At 39.9% G+C, this 21,928-nt stretch overlaps 1 protein-coding gene across 1 annotated transcript in view; it reads right to left on the bottom strand.

Moving 5' to 3' along the window:
• Positions 1 to 13,221: 13,221 nt before the first annotated feature.
• LOC125903215 (glypican-6-like) overlaps positions 13,222 to 21,928 on the bottom strand; it is a 235,236-nt gene continuing 226,529 nt past the window's right edge. The window contains exons 7-9 of the mRNA XM_049599991.1: positions 20,356 to 20,486; positions 17,541 to 17,716; positions 13,222 to 14,022 (exon numbers count right to left, since the gene is read on the bottom strand). Of these exons, the coding sequence (XP_049455948.1) occupies positions 13,799 to 14,022; positions 17,541 to 17,716; positions 20,356 to 20,486 (531 nt within the window). The 3' untranslated portion in view covers positions 13,222 to 13,798. The remainder of the gene's footprint in view (positions 14,023 to 17,540; positions 17,717 to 20,355; positions 20,487 to 21,928) is intronic.

The following is a 21,928-nucleotide window of genomic DNA, read 5'->3' as shown; positions in this document are numbered from 1 at the left end:
AATGAAGCCTGTCCATGAGAAAATGCGATAGTTGAGATCCACTCTGAAACTTATTTATGTCTTATTATACGGTACTGGGTTAAATCCGTTTAATTGCTCAACTCTTGTGGGAGTGAAAATTGAAAACCAAGGTTTAATTTCATAGGTCTCTATTTTCAAGGGATTTTTCAGCGTCTCTAAAGCCCTTGCACTATTACTTGTCATGTAAAAAGCAATTACAATCAGTGCGTGGATGAAATGTGTCATCAGAGAATCCATTAACAATGTCCTCAGACCTTAATATTTACAGTCACCACCCTACTTTCAGAGGCAACACTGAGTTTTATGAGTTGTGAAGGACAATTAAAAGGCATCGGTCTCATTGTCAGATCCGTTGTGTTAAGCAGTCTATTTGAGGCAATTATGATTTCACAAAGGTATTTATTACAGTACTATTGTATTACATCAAATTATACAAGTGTTCCTGTTGTGTCCAAGCCTCGTATCTGATACTGAGAAAAAGCTCTCTTTCTTACACATCATTAACTAGTGCAATAAAAAGGATCTTTAATGACTTGTGAAGGAAAAACAACATAAACCAATGGCTTTCTCTCTTTAAGGACACGATAACCAGCACAGAACAGGCTTATCTACAGAAGTGGTAGGGTGCTGAAAAGGTGCAGTGAAATGGTCCTCCCCAAATCTGCTATACTCGCATCAACCTACCTCTTGACTAGTAACGTTAGCTATAAACAAAGATGCTCTATAACAAAAGATTACATGTTACAAGCTGTGCCAATGGTGTGAAATGGTATACCTCTCTGCCATGGCCTCCCATGGAACTACAGTTGACTACATGATTGCTTTGGGGGATTTAAACAGAAAGTGTGTCTTGCCATGTAGTCAGAAAATTAGCTGTAGCAACAACTCAACTACATTTGGGGAAATTGGCACCCCACTAGCATTTCCAAGTGGTAATATTGTTGCTTTTGCTGTTGCAAAGACAGGTCGCTTTTTGTTTTCCTCAGAGCCTAGCAACTACCAGAGTTTCCACAATTACATCGGTTGTTTCACCGTCCGCCATTTACGTTCCTGGCAATGGTAACTGCAGTGAACCTACATTGATACTCTTAACTGGGAAGCAGTTGGGATGAGAGTCAGCACCTCCAACTCTGAGGCCATGGTTCTCTGTTGGAAACTGGTGGATTGCCCTCACCGGGTTGGGGGAGAGTTACTGCCTCAAGCGAGGGAGTTCAAGTATCTTGGGGTCTTGTTCACAAGTGAGGATAGAATGGAGTGTGAGATGGATCGGCGGGTTGGTGCAGCTTTGGCAGTGCTGCAGGCGCTGCTTCGGTCCATCATGGTGAAGAGGGAGCTGAACTGGAAAGCAGAGCTTTCGATTTACTGGTTCATCTACATCCCAGCCCTCACCTATGGTCATGAACTCTGGGTAGTGACTGAAAGAATGAGATCGTAGATACAAGCGGTGGAAATGCGTTTTCTCCGTGGGTGGCTGGCCTCAGCCTTAGAGATAGGGTAAGGAGCTCGGACATCTGGAGGGAGCTCAGTGTAGAGCCGCTGCTCCTTTACATCGAAAGGGGTCAGTTGAGGTGGTCCCGGCATCTGATCAGGATGTCCCCTGGGTGCCTCCTGCTGGAGGTGTTCCGGGCACGTCCCACTGGTAGGAGGCCCCAGGGCAGTCCCAGAACACACTGGACGGATTACATATCTCATCTGGCCTGGGAATGCCTTGGGGTCCCTAAGAAGGAGCTGGAAAGCGTTGCCGGGGAGAGGGATGTCTGGGGTGCTTTGCTCAGCCTGCTGCCCCCGTGACCTGGCCCCAGATAAGTGGATGAAAATGGATGGATGGATGGATGGATGGGAAGTAAGGATAGATAGATAGCTTCTGGAAAACCAGGAAAACAAAAGCACTATTCCTCTTCCTGTTTTGGTTGCGCAATGGTTTACGCCCCTCTTTTGTGCTGTCAATCGAGCCTTCATTTTCCTGGTAGATCGTACTTGTTGACAAACAGAATTTCATAGTGAAAGTGAGGCTTGTAGGGAACCAATCTAAAAGCCATTGCCATTACATTGTGCAGTCAACACCTACTTGATAAGTTAAAGCAAAAACATTTGCCTAGTTTAACTTTAAAAGTATGCTAAATTAGCTATTAACAATTCCTGTTTGCAGTGAACCCACATATGTACCTATGTATGTACAGATAACTGTCATTAGATTACTTTAATACTGATGAACCTTAAATACGTGATGATTCATAGGGCAAGTTCTCGGACGTAAGCATTTTTTTCCTGTGATTTCCACCTGGATGTATGTGCATTTATTTGCAGTGTACATGGGAGATAATGATATCCCTGAAAAATGTAAGTGACACTTTATCTAAAAATATATGTGTCATGTCTGAGAGTTGGGATTTCTGTATGTTATGACTCAGAGTGGGAGTATGAATTTTGACGCAAATTGCAGCGATCGGGCACTAGGGCTTTTCGAGTACCTTAATTATCTCCATGAGCGTAGGTCTTGTGCCAAAGTCTCAAATTAGCCAGTGTTTCTCATAATTGTGGCCCTTAAAACACAACTACATCCTCTGGCACCTTGTTGTCACACTTACGTCTACAGGTTGTGACCAGTTCACCTTAAGAATTTCACCATTTCTGTTTCCAGTTGTTTTATTGCATTACTTTATATTGTATTTACCTGAAGATGTAAAATTGTTCAGTAATGTGTTAGGGAAAAATAAAATTGCTTCTCTCTGCTTTGCTGGGTTTTTAACTACCTAGTGACGGCTTGGGAGGGTTCCCAACCTGCAGGTCTGAACAACTGTCCCAAATGGTGTTTACAGCTGTGCTCTTCCTATACAGCTCCTCAACATCACAGTTAGACTGTTATTTACTAAAGTGAACTGATCTCTTTTGTTATAAATAAGACGCTCAACTGCTAATTTGTGTATTTAAACTGAAGTAAAGTATTTTGCCTGCTGCATAAATCATCAGTGAAACAGTAAAATCTGAGTTGAAATAATCAATATCCAAATTTCAAGCGTCAAAATGATTCACCAACGCTCACCAAATTGTCTCTGCTGTCTGTTGTTGACATCTTGGCCTGCATGCTTTAGCAGCCATTTGCTGAAACAGCAACAAAAAATTACTAATCACTAAAATTAATAGAATTCTTAAACTGTCCAGTTGTGTGAAAGTTATTCAAATATTCTGACTGCGAAGATAAAGCGCAGAACAAATGGTTTTAATTAATTTTTTTAAAACCATGCCAGCAGATCAGATGGTGCAGCTGCAGTTACAGCACTCGTACTGTATTTCTCCAGCACTACAGTGGAGCAGAATTAATTCTCTTCTACATTCACATGGGGTTTTGCCAAGAGCAATTCAAAATTATCAAGTGGATCCCGCAGAAAAACTCTGCTCTTTGAAATCCATGAACTTTTTGTATTTCGTCTGGAGTTTGGCCCTTTCACTCTACTTCTCCATAATTGAAGCACATAAATAATTGTACACACAGAAAGAGAGATTATAATGAATAATTCTGGTTCAGATGTGAAGCCGTTTCGTGTTGTCCCCGTTGCTGTTGTCATGTGAAAATGAATAAATTGATGTTTGGGGCAACTACTAAGATGTATTGAATGTTGCAATGCAGTAAGCTTTTTTTTGGTCTGTGTTTCTTCTGTCAGCCAGACATTCTGCTGCCTCCCCTGACGAACCCTGACAGCAAGCCAAGTTTGAAAACTGATAGATTACAGGTAGCAGTTAATACATTAATCTCAACTGAGCTCGACAGTACCTGTTTCTTACCTTTCTCTTTTCTCTTTCACTTAATCTTTTGGTGGGGGAGGGGATACTTTCTCTTTGAGTGCACTGAGCCTTTGTATCACATTTTTAGAATCCAGGTCCTGTAACCTGCTGCAAATATTATAACACATGATAAACAAAGTGGTGCTAGAAATGTAATTACCTACATTAAAAAGAGGGTTCGTACTAATTGACAGCAATATTTCTATTTACAGATGGGTACACATTTGCATCTGTATTACAGTATTATTTTTAATTCAGTTTGAGTGTTAAACTCCCAGTGTCACATTAAGTCTCCGAATATATCACCACAGATCTTAAGTTCAAAGTCATTTGTGGGAGAATATCGCTCCGTGTAGAGAGGGTGAAAACAAAAATGACAGAAACAAAATTGTGAGCAAAGGGGAGAATTTGTATTGAGATGATGCAAAATAACTCACAGACGAGACATAAAAGAGGCAGTTTTTTTTTTAAAATTAGGGTTCATTAGAGTACATTAGTTTTCACACAGTAATAGTTTTTTTTTTTTTTTTTAAGAAGGGGATTCATTTCATAAGCAGTGTTTTGTCATCTAGTCTGGAACTGTATAAGCTCAGGTTCTCATCACGCTTTCTGAAATGCACCCAAAGCGGGACCTCCACTATAATCTGCTGCCTTAGTGAAAAGAGTCTGAGAAGTGGTGCCTAGCCATTATTTTGTTTCTTTCTACGCATATACTGTATAAGATCTCATGTGTCTTAAATAGAGCTGACTTCTGCTTTGTCATGCTGCAGTGCTTAATAACTTAGAAGGTATTTTAGTTATGAAATGTCAAACATGCAAATAACTCTTATTACATTCACTTCAGGGCTACTCAGAGCCACTTAATACTTTATATGAGCATGTATTTCAAAGTTAGAGCTTAGTTTAAAGTAAGTTTAAACTCGAATGCACTCTGAGATCGGATTTCCAACTCGGAAACTTGGAGCAACCGCATCAACCCTGACTTATGAATTCAAGATGGCTGCCAGTCACATACATAGTGAGTAAACATTCTGCTAAATTACTGTTTATAGCAATTTTATCTTATTTGTTTTACATTAGGTCAGCCTCATCTGCAGCGTTCATCAGTGGGATTGCATGATGGTTTTGAAGCTGTCTGTGCTCAGAAAGTGCAAGGGCAACAAAGGCTTTTTTGCGGGCGTCCATGTTTTTTTCCAACTTGTCCACCGTTGTCAACTAGAATGCAAAAACTGTTGTCAACTCGGAGGTGACGTCATTCCCACTTCCAACTTCCAACCTCTGAGTACAAAACAAACGCACCATTAATCCAAAGCCCAGTCCCTAAAATAGGTTCTCTGTTCCCTCTTATACGTTAAATATTTTTCTTGTTGTGATTGTGATGTATGTCAATACTGGAAATTTTAAACATTGATACCTGTTGGGGCGCCCAGTAGCTCACCTGGTAGAGCAGGTGCCCCATGAAGAATGGCTTTGTCCTTGCCGCAGCGGCAGGTGTTTTGATTCTAACCCACAGGCGTCTCCTACATGTCATCTCCCTTCTCTTTCTCCCCCTTTTACACTAATATTGTTTTATCCATGAAGGCGAAATACTATGTTGTTAAAAATTGGATAAAGTCATACATAGTATGTCCTTCAAAATGGCATGACAAAGTCATTATATGTTGCTCAAAATGTCATAGTTTAGTATGTCGATCAAAATTGCATAAAAATATCATAGTATAGTATGTCGATTAAAATTTAATAAAAACGTGGCGTCGGTGGCTTAGTGGTAGAGCAGGTGTCCCATGTACAAGGCTGCTGCTGCAGCAGCGCGGATTCGACTTCAGCCTGTGGCCCTTTGCTGCATGTCACTCCCCCCCTGAATTCAGAAACTGGGTTATGCCCTTTTCCCGGTTTCAAGAAACCCGGTTTTGCCACCTGGAGTACTCCAATAGAAGCCGGGATACTGGAGCATATATACGCCTTATCCCGGTTTCATGAATGGTTCAACTACGTCACACAGCCGGCTGAAGGATGCCCTGCTCATTCTGAAGTTTTCTCTCCACTCTGAATCTGTAAACTCCATGAGAACGATCCTATCCCACCAGTCACAGCTACATATTTTCATCCACTGTTGCCTTGTACTGCGTGTTGGCAGTGACAGCCGAATACCTTTCAAAGTTGGTAATCAAAGTATCAAATATTTGTTGTCGCTCTCTCCTCCCATTGCTGAAGATGAAGTGGATGACCCATAGCTGTAATGCGATGTGAGTATTTACTAATGCTAAGCCCGCCAGAAGCCACAGAGGTCTCATTTTTGTCTTACTTCTGAATATAATAAATATATCACATTTCCCGCTCAATCTGTTGCAAACAAAAGACGTAAAAGACGTAACACATACCTGCGCAGATAGGATGCAGTGATCAGAAAACGGGTTAGTGGTATTTATCATGTATACAGGGATGTGAATAACCGGGTTTCTCTGTGTTCCATGTAAACATCATATCCCGGATATGCTCAAAGCCGGGATAAGCCTCAAAACCGGGATACTAAAGACCTTGTAAACACAGTCAATTAAAGGCGAAAAATGCCCCCAACAATATCTTTAAAAAAAAAAAATTGCATAAAAACGTCATAGTATAATATGTCGATCAAGATTGCATAAAAACTTCATAGTATATTATGTCGCCCAACATTAAATAAAAAACATCATAGTATAGTATGTCGATCAAAATTGCGTAAAAACTTTATCGTATAGTATGACCTTCAAAATTTCATAAAAGCTTCATCATATAGTATTTTCTCTAAAATTGCATAAAAATGTCATAGTATAGTATGTCGTCCAAAATTATAGAAAAACGTCATGGTATAGTCTGCCCTTAGAAATTGCATATAAATGTCATGGTATAGTCTGCCCTTAGAAATTGCATATAAATGTCATGGTATAGTCTGCCCTTAGAAATTGCATATAAACGTCATGGTATAGTATGTCGTTCAAAATTATATAAACATTTCATAGTATAGTATGTCGTCCAAAATTATAGAAAAACGTCATGGTATAGTCTGCCCTTAGAAATTGCACATAAATGTCATGGTATAGTATGTCGTTCAAAATTATATAAAAACGTCATGGTATAGTATGTCGTCCAAAATTATATAAACATTTCATAGTATAGTATGTCGTCCAAAATTATATAAAAACTTCATAGTATAGTATGTCGTTCAAAATTATATAAAAACGTTATAGTATAGTATGTCGTCCAAAATTATATAAAAACTTCATAGTATAGTATGTCGTCCAAAATTGCATAAAAACGTCATAGTATAGTATGTCGTCCAAAATTATAATATGTCGTCCAAAATATATAAAAACGTCATAGTATAGTATGTCGTCCAAAATTATAGTATGTCGTCCAAAATTATATAAAAACGTCATAGTATAGTATGTCGTCCAAAATTATAGTATGTCGTCCAAAATTATATAAAAACGTCATAGTATAGTATGTTCTCCAAAATTGTATACAAACTTCATAATATAGTATTTCCTCCAAAATTATATAAAAACATAATAGTATAGTATGTCCTTCAAAATTTAATGAAAACTTCACCGTATTGTATGTCGTCCAAAATTATATAAAAATGTCATAGTATAGTATGTTGTTAGAAATTGCATAAGAATGTCACAGTTAAGTTTTTTGTCCAGAATTGTATAAAAAACTTCATAGTATAGTTTTGTGGATGAACATTGCATAAAAATGTCATAGTGTAGTATGTCGTCCAAAATGGCATAAAAACGTTATGCTATCAAAATTGCATAAAAACATAACAGTATAGTATGTCAATCAAAATTATATAAAAATGTCATAGTAAAGTATGTTGATGAACATTCCATAAAAATGCCGCAGTACAGTATGTCGTTCAAAATTATATAAAAATGTTATACTATCAAAAATTGCATAAAAATATCAGAGTAAAGTATGTCCTCTAAAATGTGATAAAAACTTAACCCTAATCCAAGACGGAGGACAAATTACTCTGATTTTCAAGTCTTCTTATTGGTATCCCATTCATGTAAGAACTTATTTCACAATTTTACTTTTAGTCTTTAAATCTCTTAATGGACTGGCTCCTGACTACTTATCTGATATGTTGGTCAAATACATTGTGAAGTTTAACTTTACGAGTAATGCAACCTTGGTAAAACTATATTGGGCAACGCTTGGCATCACCATAACTGTCATAAACAAGTCCCCAGCGTTTTTTCCATATAGCAGTTGATACCTTAGCATCCAATTCGTCTTCCTCCACTTTCTTTATAGCCTCCATAGAGGTTATGTTGAAACTTTAAAAAGCATTGTAAAAATATGAGATGTTCCTAAACAATGGAGATACATGGTTTGTACAAGACACCAAGGATTAATGGAGACACAACAGAGAAAACTGGAGTAAACAAAGTCATTTTTTTTAATAAAATGTTTATTATTACCTTTGTATTATTTTCTGTATACAAGAATGTGTAACAAAAGCCAAATAAGCAATCCATTTTAGACTTTTAAAAATGGTAAGGCATGTCTGCTTGTATAACCATCAACTTCAGTTCCCCCAAAACACTTCAAACAGCGTGCACTGACAGCTCCGAAAATCTTAATGTGCTCCTTAGTTATCTGATTTTGCAAACCACAACAGTATCACACTCACAGCATATGTTTTAGCAAAAGTGCAGCAAATGATTAACATCAAAATGGGGAAGACCTTGCATAACACGTTTTGTTCTAAACATTCTGTAAAAAACCTCAGCCGACCACGACTTTACTCCTTTTTTTTTTTTTTTCTCAGTTTTTTGAAATGCCAAAGAGAATGAACGAGACAAAAAATAAAATAAAAAGGCTCACAGACAAATTAACTTAAGCACTGAAGCATCTCAGACAGTGATACTGTATGTCTGACCAGGGTAATGTAGCTTGTCAGGAAAGAGAGAGAGGAATACACAAGGCGGTGGGAAATGGCAAACATTCCTCTCGTCATAATGAGAGCAGACCGTTGTTAGTACCGACACAAGCTCTTTGGAAAAATTCAACCTCGTCTGAAACAGTCTTTTCTTGATTCTCTTTCATAAATGTGTTTCAGGAACACCAGTAAAGACCTGCCTTATCCTCACTCATCCAACTCTTGTTGCACTCACTGGCTCTTTCGGGTGCATTCGACCTTTGTGTGGCTGCAGATGCTTACTGAGTTTTTACACTTTCTAAAACTCAGTCGTTAAGTTCTGTCTCACTTCTGACCCTGACTCAGGAATATCTGCCCCCACAATGTTTTTTAATACTTAAAAACTGAATTTATATGGCTATGTTTGCCTGCAGCGACATATAACCCTAACTTACCCTTCTAATAGACTTTTCTCCTCCCGTTGTATACTGTGTGTTTATTTAATCTACTAATTATGGAATCAGCGAAGCACAAAGATCATCTGAATGCCACTCTGTTACTGCCCAGTTGGATCTAGTTTAAGGGAACGATATGACACGTAACATTAAAATAAAAGTGCTGACAAAACATCTATTTGTGTTCAACTCTGAAAAACAAGTGTAGATGTATTCTCTGAGAAATATAAACATTTGAAGCTGAAATTGAATTATCAGTCTGAGCTTCAACAGTCTGGCGGCCCCATGTAACAGATCATGATTTTTACATGAAAGCTCCTTCACTGCAATTATCTGCTATCCAGGACTGCACTCCTGGGCGGGTGAATCCTAACAGATCAGGAGAACTGTTGCTGCACATCAGGCCTACCAGCTAGTTACTTTATTCAATATTTAGCACATTATAAATAGTTACTGCTGGGTGTCCATTCTGTCTAACTACGTCCCATCTGTCTCATCTGTCTGACCCTCTAAGTGAGTTCACATCGAGATCCATTTGCTTTCACCTCTGCCTGGCACAGTCGGGCGGAGGGCTCTGTGTGTGAAGATGATCCGGCAGAGGACACATGAGCGATTCAAAATATCAGAGACAAAAGTGTGATAGTTGTAACTTCTGCATAAACAGCTGCGTAAACACTATTTCAGATTTTTCTAGGTTGGTTTAACATGTTGATGTGTGTTTAGTTTCCACTTCACCCCTGGTTTCATCTCACACAGACTTTGACATCTAAAGGGCTCAGAGGGCGTTCTCGGTCACCCCTGCAGTATGAACTGACATGCATGTACTTTTCCACCAATCAGAATGGATTCACCGGACTGATCTTAAAAATGCTGATTGCATTCTGTATTATCATCCACTTTCCTATAGTGACTGAAAGAGCAACGAGACCGATCAGATGAATACGGCGAGGTGAAGATGGCCTCCTTTCCCTCTGCTCCAGAATAAGCATGGCCTGAAACACTACATCTAATCTTCGCAGCAGGGATGGGAGGTGAGGAGGGCTCCCACTGGTGACCAGTTCTCTGCGGATTATGTTCTTGATAGTCATCTCCCAATGCTGCCGCCTGGTGAGTTCCAGTTTTTGTGTTCCCTTACATTCCTAAGACCTTCTCAGCTCCCTCATAAGCCCAGTTCAGACCAAAGACTCATGACGAGACGAAATCATTTTAGAACGCTGCAGAGAAAAGTTGCAGTGGTGTGAAATGGCCGGTCAGAGCTCGACTCAAGCCGGTTGATGGTGTTACTTGCAACTCAGCTGGTCAGCAGCTGGTTTTAGTATGTAAAGCACCTGTTTCTACAGCCAGTCAGCTTGTAGTGAAGACTGCTGGTCAAGTCAGAAAGACTGCAGACAGCATGTTCGCTTGCTGCGGCAGGTGCCCCATGCCCGCCAAGCCCTCTGTTTCTGTCCTCACGGTGTGCCACTGCTGCTGCTTGAAATATTTGCTTATATCCCCTCACACACACACACGCACATGACACATCCTTGACTGATTAATTGGCGCTGGTTATTTATAATATTGTGGCGTATTTATTCTGAATAAAGTCCAGCTGATGCTCTTTTGTTTCAGTTTTTCGACGTTTTATCACTACTACAAATGCAGCTATCCTCATTCTTAGTTTTAAGAAGCTACAAATTATATTCAGCCACAAAATAAGTCTGTAAAGCCGGAAATCAGAACATAAGTAAAGAAGAGAGTTGATGCATAGAGATGATACACCATCTCATCTAGTTGCATTGTTGTGAACTTGCAGGTAGTTGCCTGTTTCAACTTGTCTCTTCGCGAATCTTTGGTCTGAAGTGGGTCTTAGATTCCTGGACCATGTTTTTGTTTGGATAATTCCTTTAATATTATTTATAACTGCTGCTCTGCTGTCTTCCTCGTCAGCCGTGATACTGGTTTTGATATTTATGTAGTGATGTTGATGTGAATCAAGTTTTCATCCAAATGAAGAGCCAATTTTAACTGAATTTAAGAAACCTGGGCAAAAGAAAATACAAATTAATGCATGTTTCCAACCAGTGTTATGTAAATATTAGAACTTGGGTGTATGTGCTTTACGTATCATAATTCCTTCGCTGAGTCCGTTTCAACAGCACTTTTGTTTTTATCAATACACCAACTCTTCGCCTCGGTCCAGAGTAAATACTTGCTTGCAATACTTTTATTCCTCCTGCATTTCCACTCAGGTTTTTATGCACAAATTGAAAATGTACATAAAAACAAGCTGATGAAAATGCACTCTCCGTCTGTCCTTGCATTGATTTACTACACTGAACAGTTGTGACTTTGAGGAGGACCTTAAGTTGATCAGTTCAGTGCTGTCTGTCCTCAGGCTTCAGTTGGATAGAGGCCTGTCGCCTACCACAATTAAGGTTCACGCACCAGTGGTGCGGAGAAGGCTGCTGTTCAGTTACCTTCTCCTTAGGCGGTTTCTGCAGGGAGTGAAGTGGTGGAGGTCAAACGTTTTCCCATCTGGTCTGCAGTGAGAGCTTCCTGTAATGATTGGGGTCTCCCTTGTGAGTCATAATCTCCCCTCACTGGGCTCAAGAGCCCGCTGAGGGGAGATTTCCCTTTAGGTGCTTTCTGTGAAGACAACCATGTTGCTGATGCAAACTTTGGCAATGTGGCTATCAGTCTACTCCAGTTGTTAGCTCATTTGAAGGGATCACAGAAGCACTACACTTCAGCCGCACATGTAATTTCTGCGGGAGAATGTCATATTTTTTCAGGTCTTGCTGGTTTCAGTTTGATTCTGTTTCCAGTCTTGTGTCCCATGCATGCTTTAGTATGCTCTGTGAAACGTGCAGTCTCTTTGAGATGCTCACAGCAGCTGTTAATTTGTCACAGCATCAGGTTCGGGGAAGGCCTTGTTGAGACAGCAGACTCGGGTTATTGTCTATGTGAAAGCATTTCAGGTGCTTATGAGCTGATGGGATCGCATCCTCCAGGAACACTCCAGCAGGAGGGCGGCTGCCTTAAAATGCCCTCTTATGTGGAGCAGTGAACATTTCTCCCTTTGTTTGTTTGTTTGCCTGCAACCCCTCAGGAAGCTCCTTTTTCTGTGCAACCACCAGAGGTCATGGCCATCGAGTTGTGTTGGTGGAGTGCAAACTATTAGCTTTGCTCCTTCTACAGCCTGTTAGAGGTCAAAGCCTGTTTGGAGATAGACTGAATGTTATGAATAGTGACCCTAGTTCTACGAGCACAGTCAGAGCCCTCTAACTTTGCACCCTGCTTCAATTTGAGTTACTTTGTTCATGCCTGTTAAGAAAAAATAACCACTTGTATAACCTGTTGCCTGAAGGAGTGGTGAGTCTGTTCTGATTGGCCAAACATGAACATGGGTGAACCTGCGCTTACAGGAGGGTGGTTACAATGTGTAACCTCACATAAGTATAATATAAACAAGTAATTAAAACATTCAACATAAATCATAATCCTTAATAATTGAAGCATGGGATCCAACAAAATAAATGAAAATGTCATTTACCATATACCTAATATCACTAACTCTGAGTCCTCTGAGAAATAAGAAGGAAATCTGAGCTGTTTCATTGCGTGTTAAGTACCCAAACAGAAGAGAGTAAATCAGGTAACTGAATATTGTTAGCAGGCAATTGTAGTATAATGGCTTAGTGTTGTTGCGAAAACTCTCCTGTTTTTTCTTTAATTTTACAGGCGATCAAATAACTTGTAAATACAAATAAAACATTTATAAAAAAATGTAGCCATTAACTAAACCAGTAAGATTACATTACCTTCCAGTGAAATACATACTGCGACTGTTTATAAGTACAATACAATCAGTTAAATGATCTGAAAATATAGATCCTCTGTCTCTATGGGGTGGATGTTTCCTGTAGCTTTATAAACTTATGAAGCTGACAAAAAAAATAATCTGTGCAAAGTAGTTCTCTTAGTGCAGTACATTCGCACTTTCTTAGAGAGAATCAAATGTGCAACTATAAAGTGGCTGTAAGAACCGCTGCCTCCTGAAGCCACACTGATGGGAAACCAGGTGAACTGCTAGCACTGTACAATCCTGTACCAACCAATCCAAAACTGTGTAGCCTGCATAAAAAAACAACAACAAATTTTTTTTGTCAGTTAACATCATTTCCACGCATGCACACACAGTAAGACTTTCTCCTTTTGTTTGAGGGGGGAAAAGACTAATAGGACAAAATGGGCATCGTCTCGTTTTTCACAACCTCGTCGTACAAAGAAAAATAAAAACAATTTCTGCTTTTATCTGAAAAATCAGATCGGATGGTTTTTACTTTCTAAAAGAGAAGCGTGTTCTTTAAAATCCACTTTAGAATAATGAGAAAACACCACATTTTCTTTTTTCTTTTTTTTTTTTTTTTCAGAGATGTGAAAGCTGGTTCAGTGATGGCACCGAGCATTCTTTGGGGGACGAGCAGGATGCAGCACTGCACTCACTTCCAGTCCTACCATACCACACAGTAAGCCATTCTTGACAGGTTTCCAGGAGGTTCTACATGTCCAGTGAGGGAACAGCAGTAGAACTTGCTGTTGAACATACTGTACATGACAGTATAAGAGTCAGTGATCAGGCCACACTTGTGTATTATCTCCTTTGAGTCTGCGTTGCCCAGAGTGGGAGTGTGAGGGCGGCCATCACCAGCAGCAGGGAGGGTCCTCGGGAAAGTGACTTGCCCGCGGCTGCTGCTGCTGCGCGTTCATCGCTCCTGTCGGCTCCGATCACAGGAGCCTCTGTTCCAACAAAAACAAACTCTGTTGTGCAGCCGTCAGAGCATCCGCTGCCGCTGCCAGAACTGCTGCCCTCGTCACCTGCAGCAACATAATCACGCAAATTAAAATTTACATACAAAAAATATCTTCACAAGCAGCTATTGAGTTTGATCCATGGCAGAGGAGAAGTAAGGAGGCCATGGTTACACCAGAAAGTGGAACAGTGAAACTAACCCACGCATCATAGTGACATAGGTGGTGCTTTAATGAGTAATTTATGCTTATTTAAATTGTTTTGTTCAGTTCAGTACAAAGATTTGTAGTATTTTTTTGGTCTTTGATGTTTGTTAACTTTTTTGTTCAGCATCACCATCCAAAGACACAGTATATCAATAAGCGACCACATCAAAATCATAACGCTGTTTGGCTCTGATTCTGGCTGCTTTCAGTTCAGTGGTAGTTTAGTCTGTTGTTGCTTCAACCTGTTCTGTTCAGTTTAGTACAGAACTAAGGCAACACATCCTCTTACAAAGGTCCATATCACATTCAAGTAAGTAGCCCCCCTACTGGTTAGGTTAGGGTTAGGAAAAGAATCATGGCTGGGCATCCTTACGTTGTGTACTCAGTGTACAGATACGTAGGTTAGGCTTCGTCTCAGTCTTACAGGTTAAGTTTAAACACTGATTGGGTTTAGGGAAAGAACATGATTGGATGTCATCACATCACATACTTAAAGTTATGTACTTGACATAATGTGACAACATACCTTAAAATAACTAGGGATACACCGAATATTCGGTAACCGAATATATTCGGCCGAATATTGCAAAAAAACACACATTCGGTGGAATAAGTTAAAAGCAAGGCCGAATAATAGCGGCATGTTTTGATAACGCAATCAAACAGCGTGCCGTGACTGGCAGAGTAAAATGTTGGCAGTGTGGCGATCCGCCCGTCACCGCACTCGCGACTAAAAGTAGTTTTGAGCGAGCAATAGGAGAGCAATAGGCTTAAATCATTCAACACGCTATGCGAGCAGCCTACAGATTTCAACCACCAGCAGAAACCAAAGGTGAATCCCATCAGCTGTGGGTTGAACGGGGGTCACAGACAAGGACAGCAATGTATTCCTGTCAAATACGGCAGCCATCGGCTTACCGGTGACGGAGAAGCCCAGCTCCAATAATGTCCTCTTCTTGGCGTGTGGACTGCCCAGAAGTACCTGGACAGCCGAGCCAGCCGAACACAGGTATGTGATGTGTCAGAAGAGAAACGAGCCGTACACGGCCCACAAACCTCACTGCACTTTAGGGACTGTTCTTTACTTATGAAGGGACTGTCAGGGGAGGAGGGTGGCTGGTTGATTTTTATTTTATTTATTTATTTTATTTTGATGTTGATGTTTTGATGTTAATCACTGATTGATGCTGTTTTTGAAGTATGAATAAGTCAGTAAGTAATTTATTCCATTGAAATGTCATTGATGTATTATAGAAAAGTGATTTATCTTTTCATAAATGACAAAAGGCACATCTGCCTCATTTTCGCTGTGGTATCGTGATACTACTCAGAACCGTGATATTTTCATTGGTATTGTACAGTGGGTCCCAATTTTGGTACCCTGACAACACTAATCTGGAGATGGTTCATCTGCAAAAACTAATGAAAAACTAAACAACGATATTTAGTATTCGGTACTCGGTATTTGGCCAAGCGTTTAATATTATTCGGCTTCGGCCACAAATTTTCATTTCGGTGCATCCCTAAAAATAACTCAAAATTCACTTGGTTTCATTCGGGACGCAAACACTGGTCTCCTTGGGAAAGTCCTGTGTTTGTTTGTTTGATCCATTCACCACCACAGCCTGTCACCATACATGGACTTTTGCTCTTTCTACTACTTCCTTCTTTACTTCTGTCAGCACACTCGTCACATAATCCCAATCTGCACAATTAAGGGTTATAAATGAATTCTAGGGCATTACTGTTTGTAGGTTTACACAGGAGCAGTGCACGAGAGCTGTCTGGTTAAGGGTAGTAGCTCCTCAGCAAAGTATTTGCAACATACTTGTCACATCATCATTGTTTCTGTGGCTAAGCACTTCCTGAAAACAAATTTACCTTACCTCTGCAAATAAAACAAGCGTAATCAGTTGAAATATACAGTAATCTTTTCTCAGTGTAGGAGCCAGGATATGATCAGTTTTCAACTTTACCTAAAAAACTGTGAAGGAAATTATGTTTTATAATGTTCCAAAACCTCAAAGTGAAAGCTTCACATCGTAATTACAATATGTTGAGAAAAGAGGGCTGAAATATGAGGAGATTCAAGATTTTGTTAAATGAATTCTAAGCACTTCATTACTAATTATTCTAATAAACTCTGGACATACATGTGTTTACTTCAGAGCTACAATCAGGTCCGACCCTCCATTAACCCACATAGTTTCTGTCCAAGCCCAAGCCACAGCAGCAGTTTTGGGCAGGAGCCAAATTAAAAACCTGACATTCCTCTGCGGGGGCTGGAAAAAAATGAAAACATTTATATCAAGCTAAAGTCAACTAAAGTCTTTTCAGTTTGGTAACAGACATTTGTGACACTTTTTCCGACATGTGCCTTCCCCAGTTCAGCACAGCCCAGAAACTGACTCATATGCCTAATATACTTGATAGAGATTGAATAACATTTCTCTTTATTAATGAGAAGTGGGACTCGGACTCGGGGTTGGTTGATAACCCCTGAGAGTTGGGTCGGGCCCAGTCTGGTTTTGGCAAAGAATCCAATCTCTGCCTTACTTGTTGTTTCAGTTATTCCTACAGGCCCGACAAAGGCTGTATATGTTCAAGGCTCAGATTGTCAGTGACGATGGTGATTGAGCAAACTTTTGGGTTGATTTTATTAAAATCAATAAACTTCACTACACATTTTCTTTTTGTCATAAGTGCATGTGGGACAGGTAGATCATTAAACAAGGATATTCCACTAATAAAGCATAGCACAGAAGCATGGCAGTGTAATGTACCTGCTTCTTTGAGATATTAACCTATGCAACAGTTTTAGTTTGTGTAGTATTGGGTCTCTGGGGCCGGAGAAGACTCCACTCCCAACAGAACAATAAACATGACAGCAACAAAAATGGAGTTGAGGTACAAAATTTAGTGGCAGTAGTCGCCCAGACACACTTTTGAAGCTCAGAGAATCTTCTCTCTTGTCAACTGAATGGGATCCACACAATCAGGAAGAAAGAATGGTTTCTGTCACAACAGCATTGGAGATGTACATCTTCCTAAACATAGCCCTGGCTGTCTATCATTGTTGTGTTGCCATACCTACAGCTATTTATTCTCCTAATAATGTCAGTCTTGCCTCGCTGCAACACTGATGCGTCCTGTGGAGTTGTATGATGAGTTGCTACGTGAATGACACCTGGGATCTTATTTTGGTACAGTTTATATTTCTGTGGGGATATTGGTGTGTGCGTAGTGTGGTCCAAATCAAAACCGTGCAGTGACAGAAATCAATACAGAAACTTTTCTCTCTGTATTTGACTTCAAATTCGTATTATTATTTTGTCCCCACCTGCACTTGCAAACACCCAAGAGACTGGAGAACTTACTTGAGTCCTGGAAGTAGATGTCATTTCCATTGTAGGCGTTCTTTAGCTTGTTGGTCATGACACGTAGAGCCATGATCTGCTGTCGTATCAGTGTGTCAGGTCTGGTGATATCCACGTCCACCTCTGGGTTGTTCACCTGGTTGGTTAGACCCTCCTTTACCACTTCAGGGAAATATCTAGACACAATGACATGGCAAACACTTGAAATACCTAATATTTTAGCGTAGTATCCCTGGAAACACTATGGCAATATTTTCTAGATGTACTACAAAACATCTCCCTCCCACCTCTACTGAGTATTATTTCCCTCATGTTGATGACCCTGACCCGGACTCAGCAGCAAATTGAACATGGCCTGTTAGTCTGTTTATAAACATAACGTCACGTTGTCATATTGCTTATTACTAATGCAATACAAGTTCGCTTTTACTCTGTGATGCCATCGGCATAGGTGATGGTGTAGGCTACTTTATAATTGGCCACTGCATAAAATTAAACCGCTTTACGGTCATACACCAGACCACCTAAACTGGAAATCAAGCCAACTCTAATTTTATGAGTCCAACAACATCATGGAAAGGATCCCTATAGAAAAAGAGAAGAAACAGCCTCAAAAAAAACGCAATCGCCAAACCCACCAGACTCCATTTAAACTAACAGTAATTTTAACGTGTGTAGAGTCAGAATATTTTTTCATTTAACTGGGTAAATAAAGGTTTATTGTAACCAAATCAGAAGCTGTGATTGTTGGAAAAGTAAAATGACGAACCAAGACGTTTTTTGAGAGTTCAGAGATACGACGTGCAAGGTACCCTTGGTTACAATACACTTACATTTTCACAGGAAATGTACAGTTTGCATACAGTCTCTTTCAAAATAAACCTTCTATGTTGGTACAACATCACAAATTGACATTTTTTCCCCTCCAACAACAATGGCACATGGTTGGCTTGAGAAAAAAATTAACAGGGTTTGGCGTTACATTCCAACAGGAAGTGAACACCGGCCACCCGGGTGAAGGTTGGTGGTTGTTGGACCCACCCACCATCCCTGTCACCCACCCTACCTGGACTTTTCAGCCCCTTAACTTACGCTGATGTCTGGCTGCGTTTCCCCCTGATGTTGCAGGGCACCATTAAACAATAACGGTCAATGTTAAAGGACAGCTTTTTTTTGTCAGTGTCTGATGCTGGACTTTGAATACTTTGAATAATAATCTGAGTCTGTGGCAAAAATAAGCTCTTTCGGTGGACGGAAACTGACGGTGTGTAATTGGTAGTTACATCGCAGCCTGTTCTTTTTCTGCTGGCTACAGTGGTCTCGGTCAATACTGAACAAATCTAAAAAATAGTTGTTCCCATTCCCATGCAAAAACAAAGGAAAATAGGGGCCCTGTTGAAAATCAGCAAACTTACCCTTTAAGTGATATCATTGACGCTAAATTAGAGGCAGTATAATTGTAAGTGGGGGCCGACAGAGCTCAAAACACCTCAGCTTTAAAAAGCACATGTAGATAGACAAAGCATGAGCAAATGAGGAAAACATCTTCACCACACACTTCACATTTAAAACGCAAATAGCTGCAAATGAATAAAACATGTTTACTTATCTCATGTTTATTTAATTGGCTTGCTTATTTGCAGCATATGCGCTGTCAAAGTGGTGAGAGTATTCTCCTCATGTGCTTGTGTTTTGTTTACGTATATGTGTTTTCTTAAACTGATGTTTTGTGCTCTCTCTGCCACCAATGCAATCCAGTCAAATTACAGAGCCGGTGCAGTTGCTGTTATTTGCCATTATCATCCCCGGGTGCAGCCATTGTGTCCCTCTCTTTCACTTACTGAAGTGTGTTTGACCAGGACTTTGCATCTTTGCATTCTGCACAGCACCACACACAGATAATGCTAAAAGGTAAATGGACTGCATTTATATAACGCTTTTCAATCTTAACGGACAAAGCGCTTGTGTGTGTGTAATCAGGCTCAATGGCCTTTTTTATGCTGGGAGAGGTTGTGCTTTGCTACAGAGAGTGCTGAACGGGCCTGGTACCCACCAATGACTACTTTCTTTCTTTTTTTTTTTTTTTTTACTTAATAAATCAAAAACAATTTAACTGCTGTGCGATTAAAATAATACACTACATGAGAAAGGCAACATGTGCTCACAAGGAAGGAGTGTATCATTTAATTGCTGCAGTAATTGCAGTCTTGTTTACATTTTTACTGTTATTGTGCCTGTGTGTAACCATTTAGCCATTAATTTTGTATTTAATGTTAATTAAACTGTATTTAATTTAAAGTTTTATACAAAGTGAAGTGTGCATAGTTTGTAATTTCATAACGTACTACTAACATTGACTGTTTCTTATCATCTCTGGGCATCAGTTTACCTTCCAGATTTAGAGCTATGCTTAAAAATGTGACTGGCACAAACAAGAGAATTAACATGTCTTTTATTGCACCATCTGGTGATTTTGTTACTTGGAGAGGGCCAAAGTGATGGGGTGATATATTTTCTCTGCCAGCATCTCTGGTTCACTGTCAGAGAAAACAACTCACTGTCCAATCTACTGTACAGCTCAGCGACACTCTACACGCTGCAGTGGTGATAAGAGGTGTTGGAAACTCGGCAGTTCTCTGGGTATTAGAGCCTCAGAGCTTATATAGAGGTTCTCCATATAAGCACTAACCATTGTACTCACAGAGAGTTAATCTGGGAACACAGCACGGTTATTTTAATCCCTGGCAGGCAAAATGTGATAACCGTAGAGTGAGGTGACTTTGCCGTGGTTATTAAGAGTAGCAGAAGTCCTCACCTGCCCTTCGTGTGGCTGTTCCAGCACTGATCCTCATCAGCCTCTGTGAGCTTGCCCTTGGCACAGATGTCATCAGGAAGGTTGGACCAGAACCTCCTGGACTCCTTTAACTTCTCTTTGATGTCAATCACCTGCCATGGGCCAAAACAGAAATATATGAGGGTTGATAATTTCATATTTTAAAAGTCTGAGAAGTCAGGGTGAGAAGTGAACTGTCAAGTTGTCGTGCTTAATATATTCACCGAAATAGACGCAACTTAAGCTGTTCTCGGAATATTAAATATATCCCACTACTTTTAGTTAAAACAACTTTCAGAAAGTGTATTTTGGAAAATATAATCAATGGAAAAAATGTTACAATTAAGAAAAAAATTAGAAAAGGTAACCTCAGCGATGCATGCTCAAGAAACTAAAAAAGTAAATAAATAAAACTAACACGTATACAGCTGACTCCTATGGCTCCATCTCTGTACAGGAGTGCAACACATCGCGATTTAAACATTCATGTGGCAGCGAAAGTTTGTGTAGTTGCACAGCCCCTTCTGTTCATGTATTCCATCAGGACACAGAAGTACTGTTGGACTGCCCACGGTTCTTTGCTTCTTGTCCACTTGTATCCATATTGTGTTCATCTCTGATTCATACAAGACAGACTTGGGGTATCAAATTTGATATCTGGCATGAGCAGTCACCCCCGACTGATTCCATCTGGACTCGGCAAGAAGTTTGAGCGAGTGACCAGCAAACAGGCGGAAAGAAAAAGAAAAAAAAAACCATGAGGATTCAGAAACACATTGTGTTGCTTTTGTCACTTTGATGGAGTTGGTAACAACCATAAAGACTGAGAACACAAAAACCAATCTAAATATAAGTGGTACGGTATTCATTTGAAATATTAAGCACGTGCCATATGTGTAAATATGTTGGATAAGAACGTGTTTACAACATAAAGAAACTCCCGTGTCCTTAACAAGTACTACGCTTCTGTCACAGGAGAGCAGGATGACACACACACACACACACACACACACACACACACACACACACACACACACACACCATGAACTTTAACTTACCCTGAATGTTGTGAGATTCAAGATTTTTACACTTAAAGCCACTCTGTGAAGTATATTTTAAAGAGTTACAGCAAATGAGAGGACCACTCTTCTGTCCGTTAGTCACTTATGAAGCTAAAGCCAGCAACTTATTTGTTTAGCCGAGCATAAAGACTGGGGTAAACAGTTAGCCTGGCTCTGTGTAAAACAGACTAAATCCGCCCACTAGCACTTTTAAAGCTCCCTCATTAAAACGTTTTATTTTGTTAATCTGTACAAAAGCTAAAGAGTAAAAACAACATGTTGCTGTTTTAAATGTTGGTTATGAGCCAGGGTGTTTCTGTGCGGCAGTAGTCGTGTCTCAATCCAAATTCAGCACATATTTTTTTTAGAATATGGGCAAAAGAAGGGCATCAATGGAGTTCTGGTAACAGCTCTGTGTACATACATAAGAGCCATTCAAAAACATTAAAGAGAGCTTGCAGCAGACGGTTCAGTGATTACATCATGACTGTACG

This window comes from Epinephelus fuscoguttatus, linkage group LG2 (genome assembly GCF_011397635.1).
Source record: "Epinephelus fuscoguttatus linkage group LG2, E.fuscoguttatus.final_Chr_v1".
In the NCBI taxonomy this organism is placed as follows: Eukaryota; Metazoa; Chordata; class Actinopteri; order Perciformes; family Serranidae; genus Epinephelus; species Epinephelus fuscoguttatus.
The sequence above is the reverse complement of the archived record's forward strand: the minus strand, read 5'-3'. Positions and strand labels throughout refer to the sequence as shown.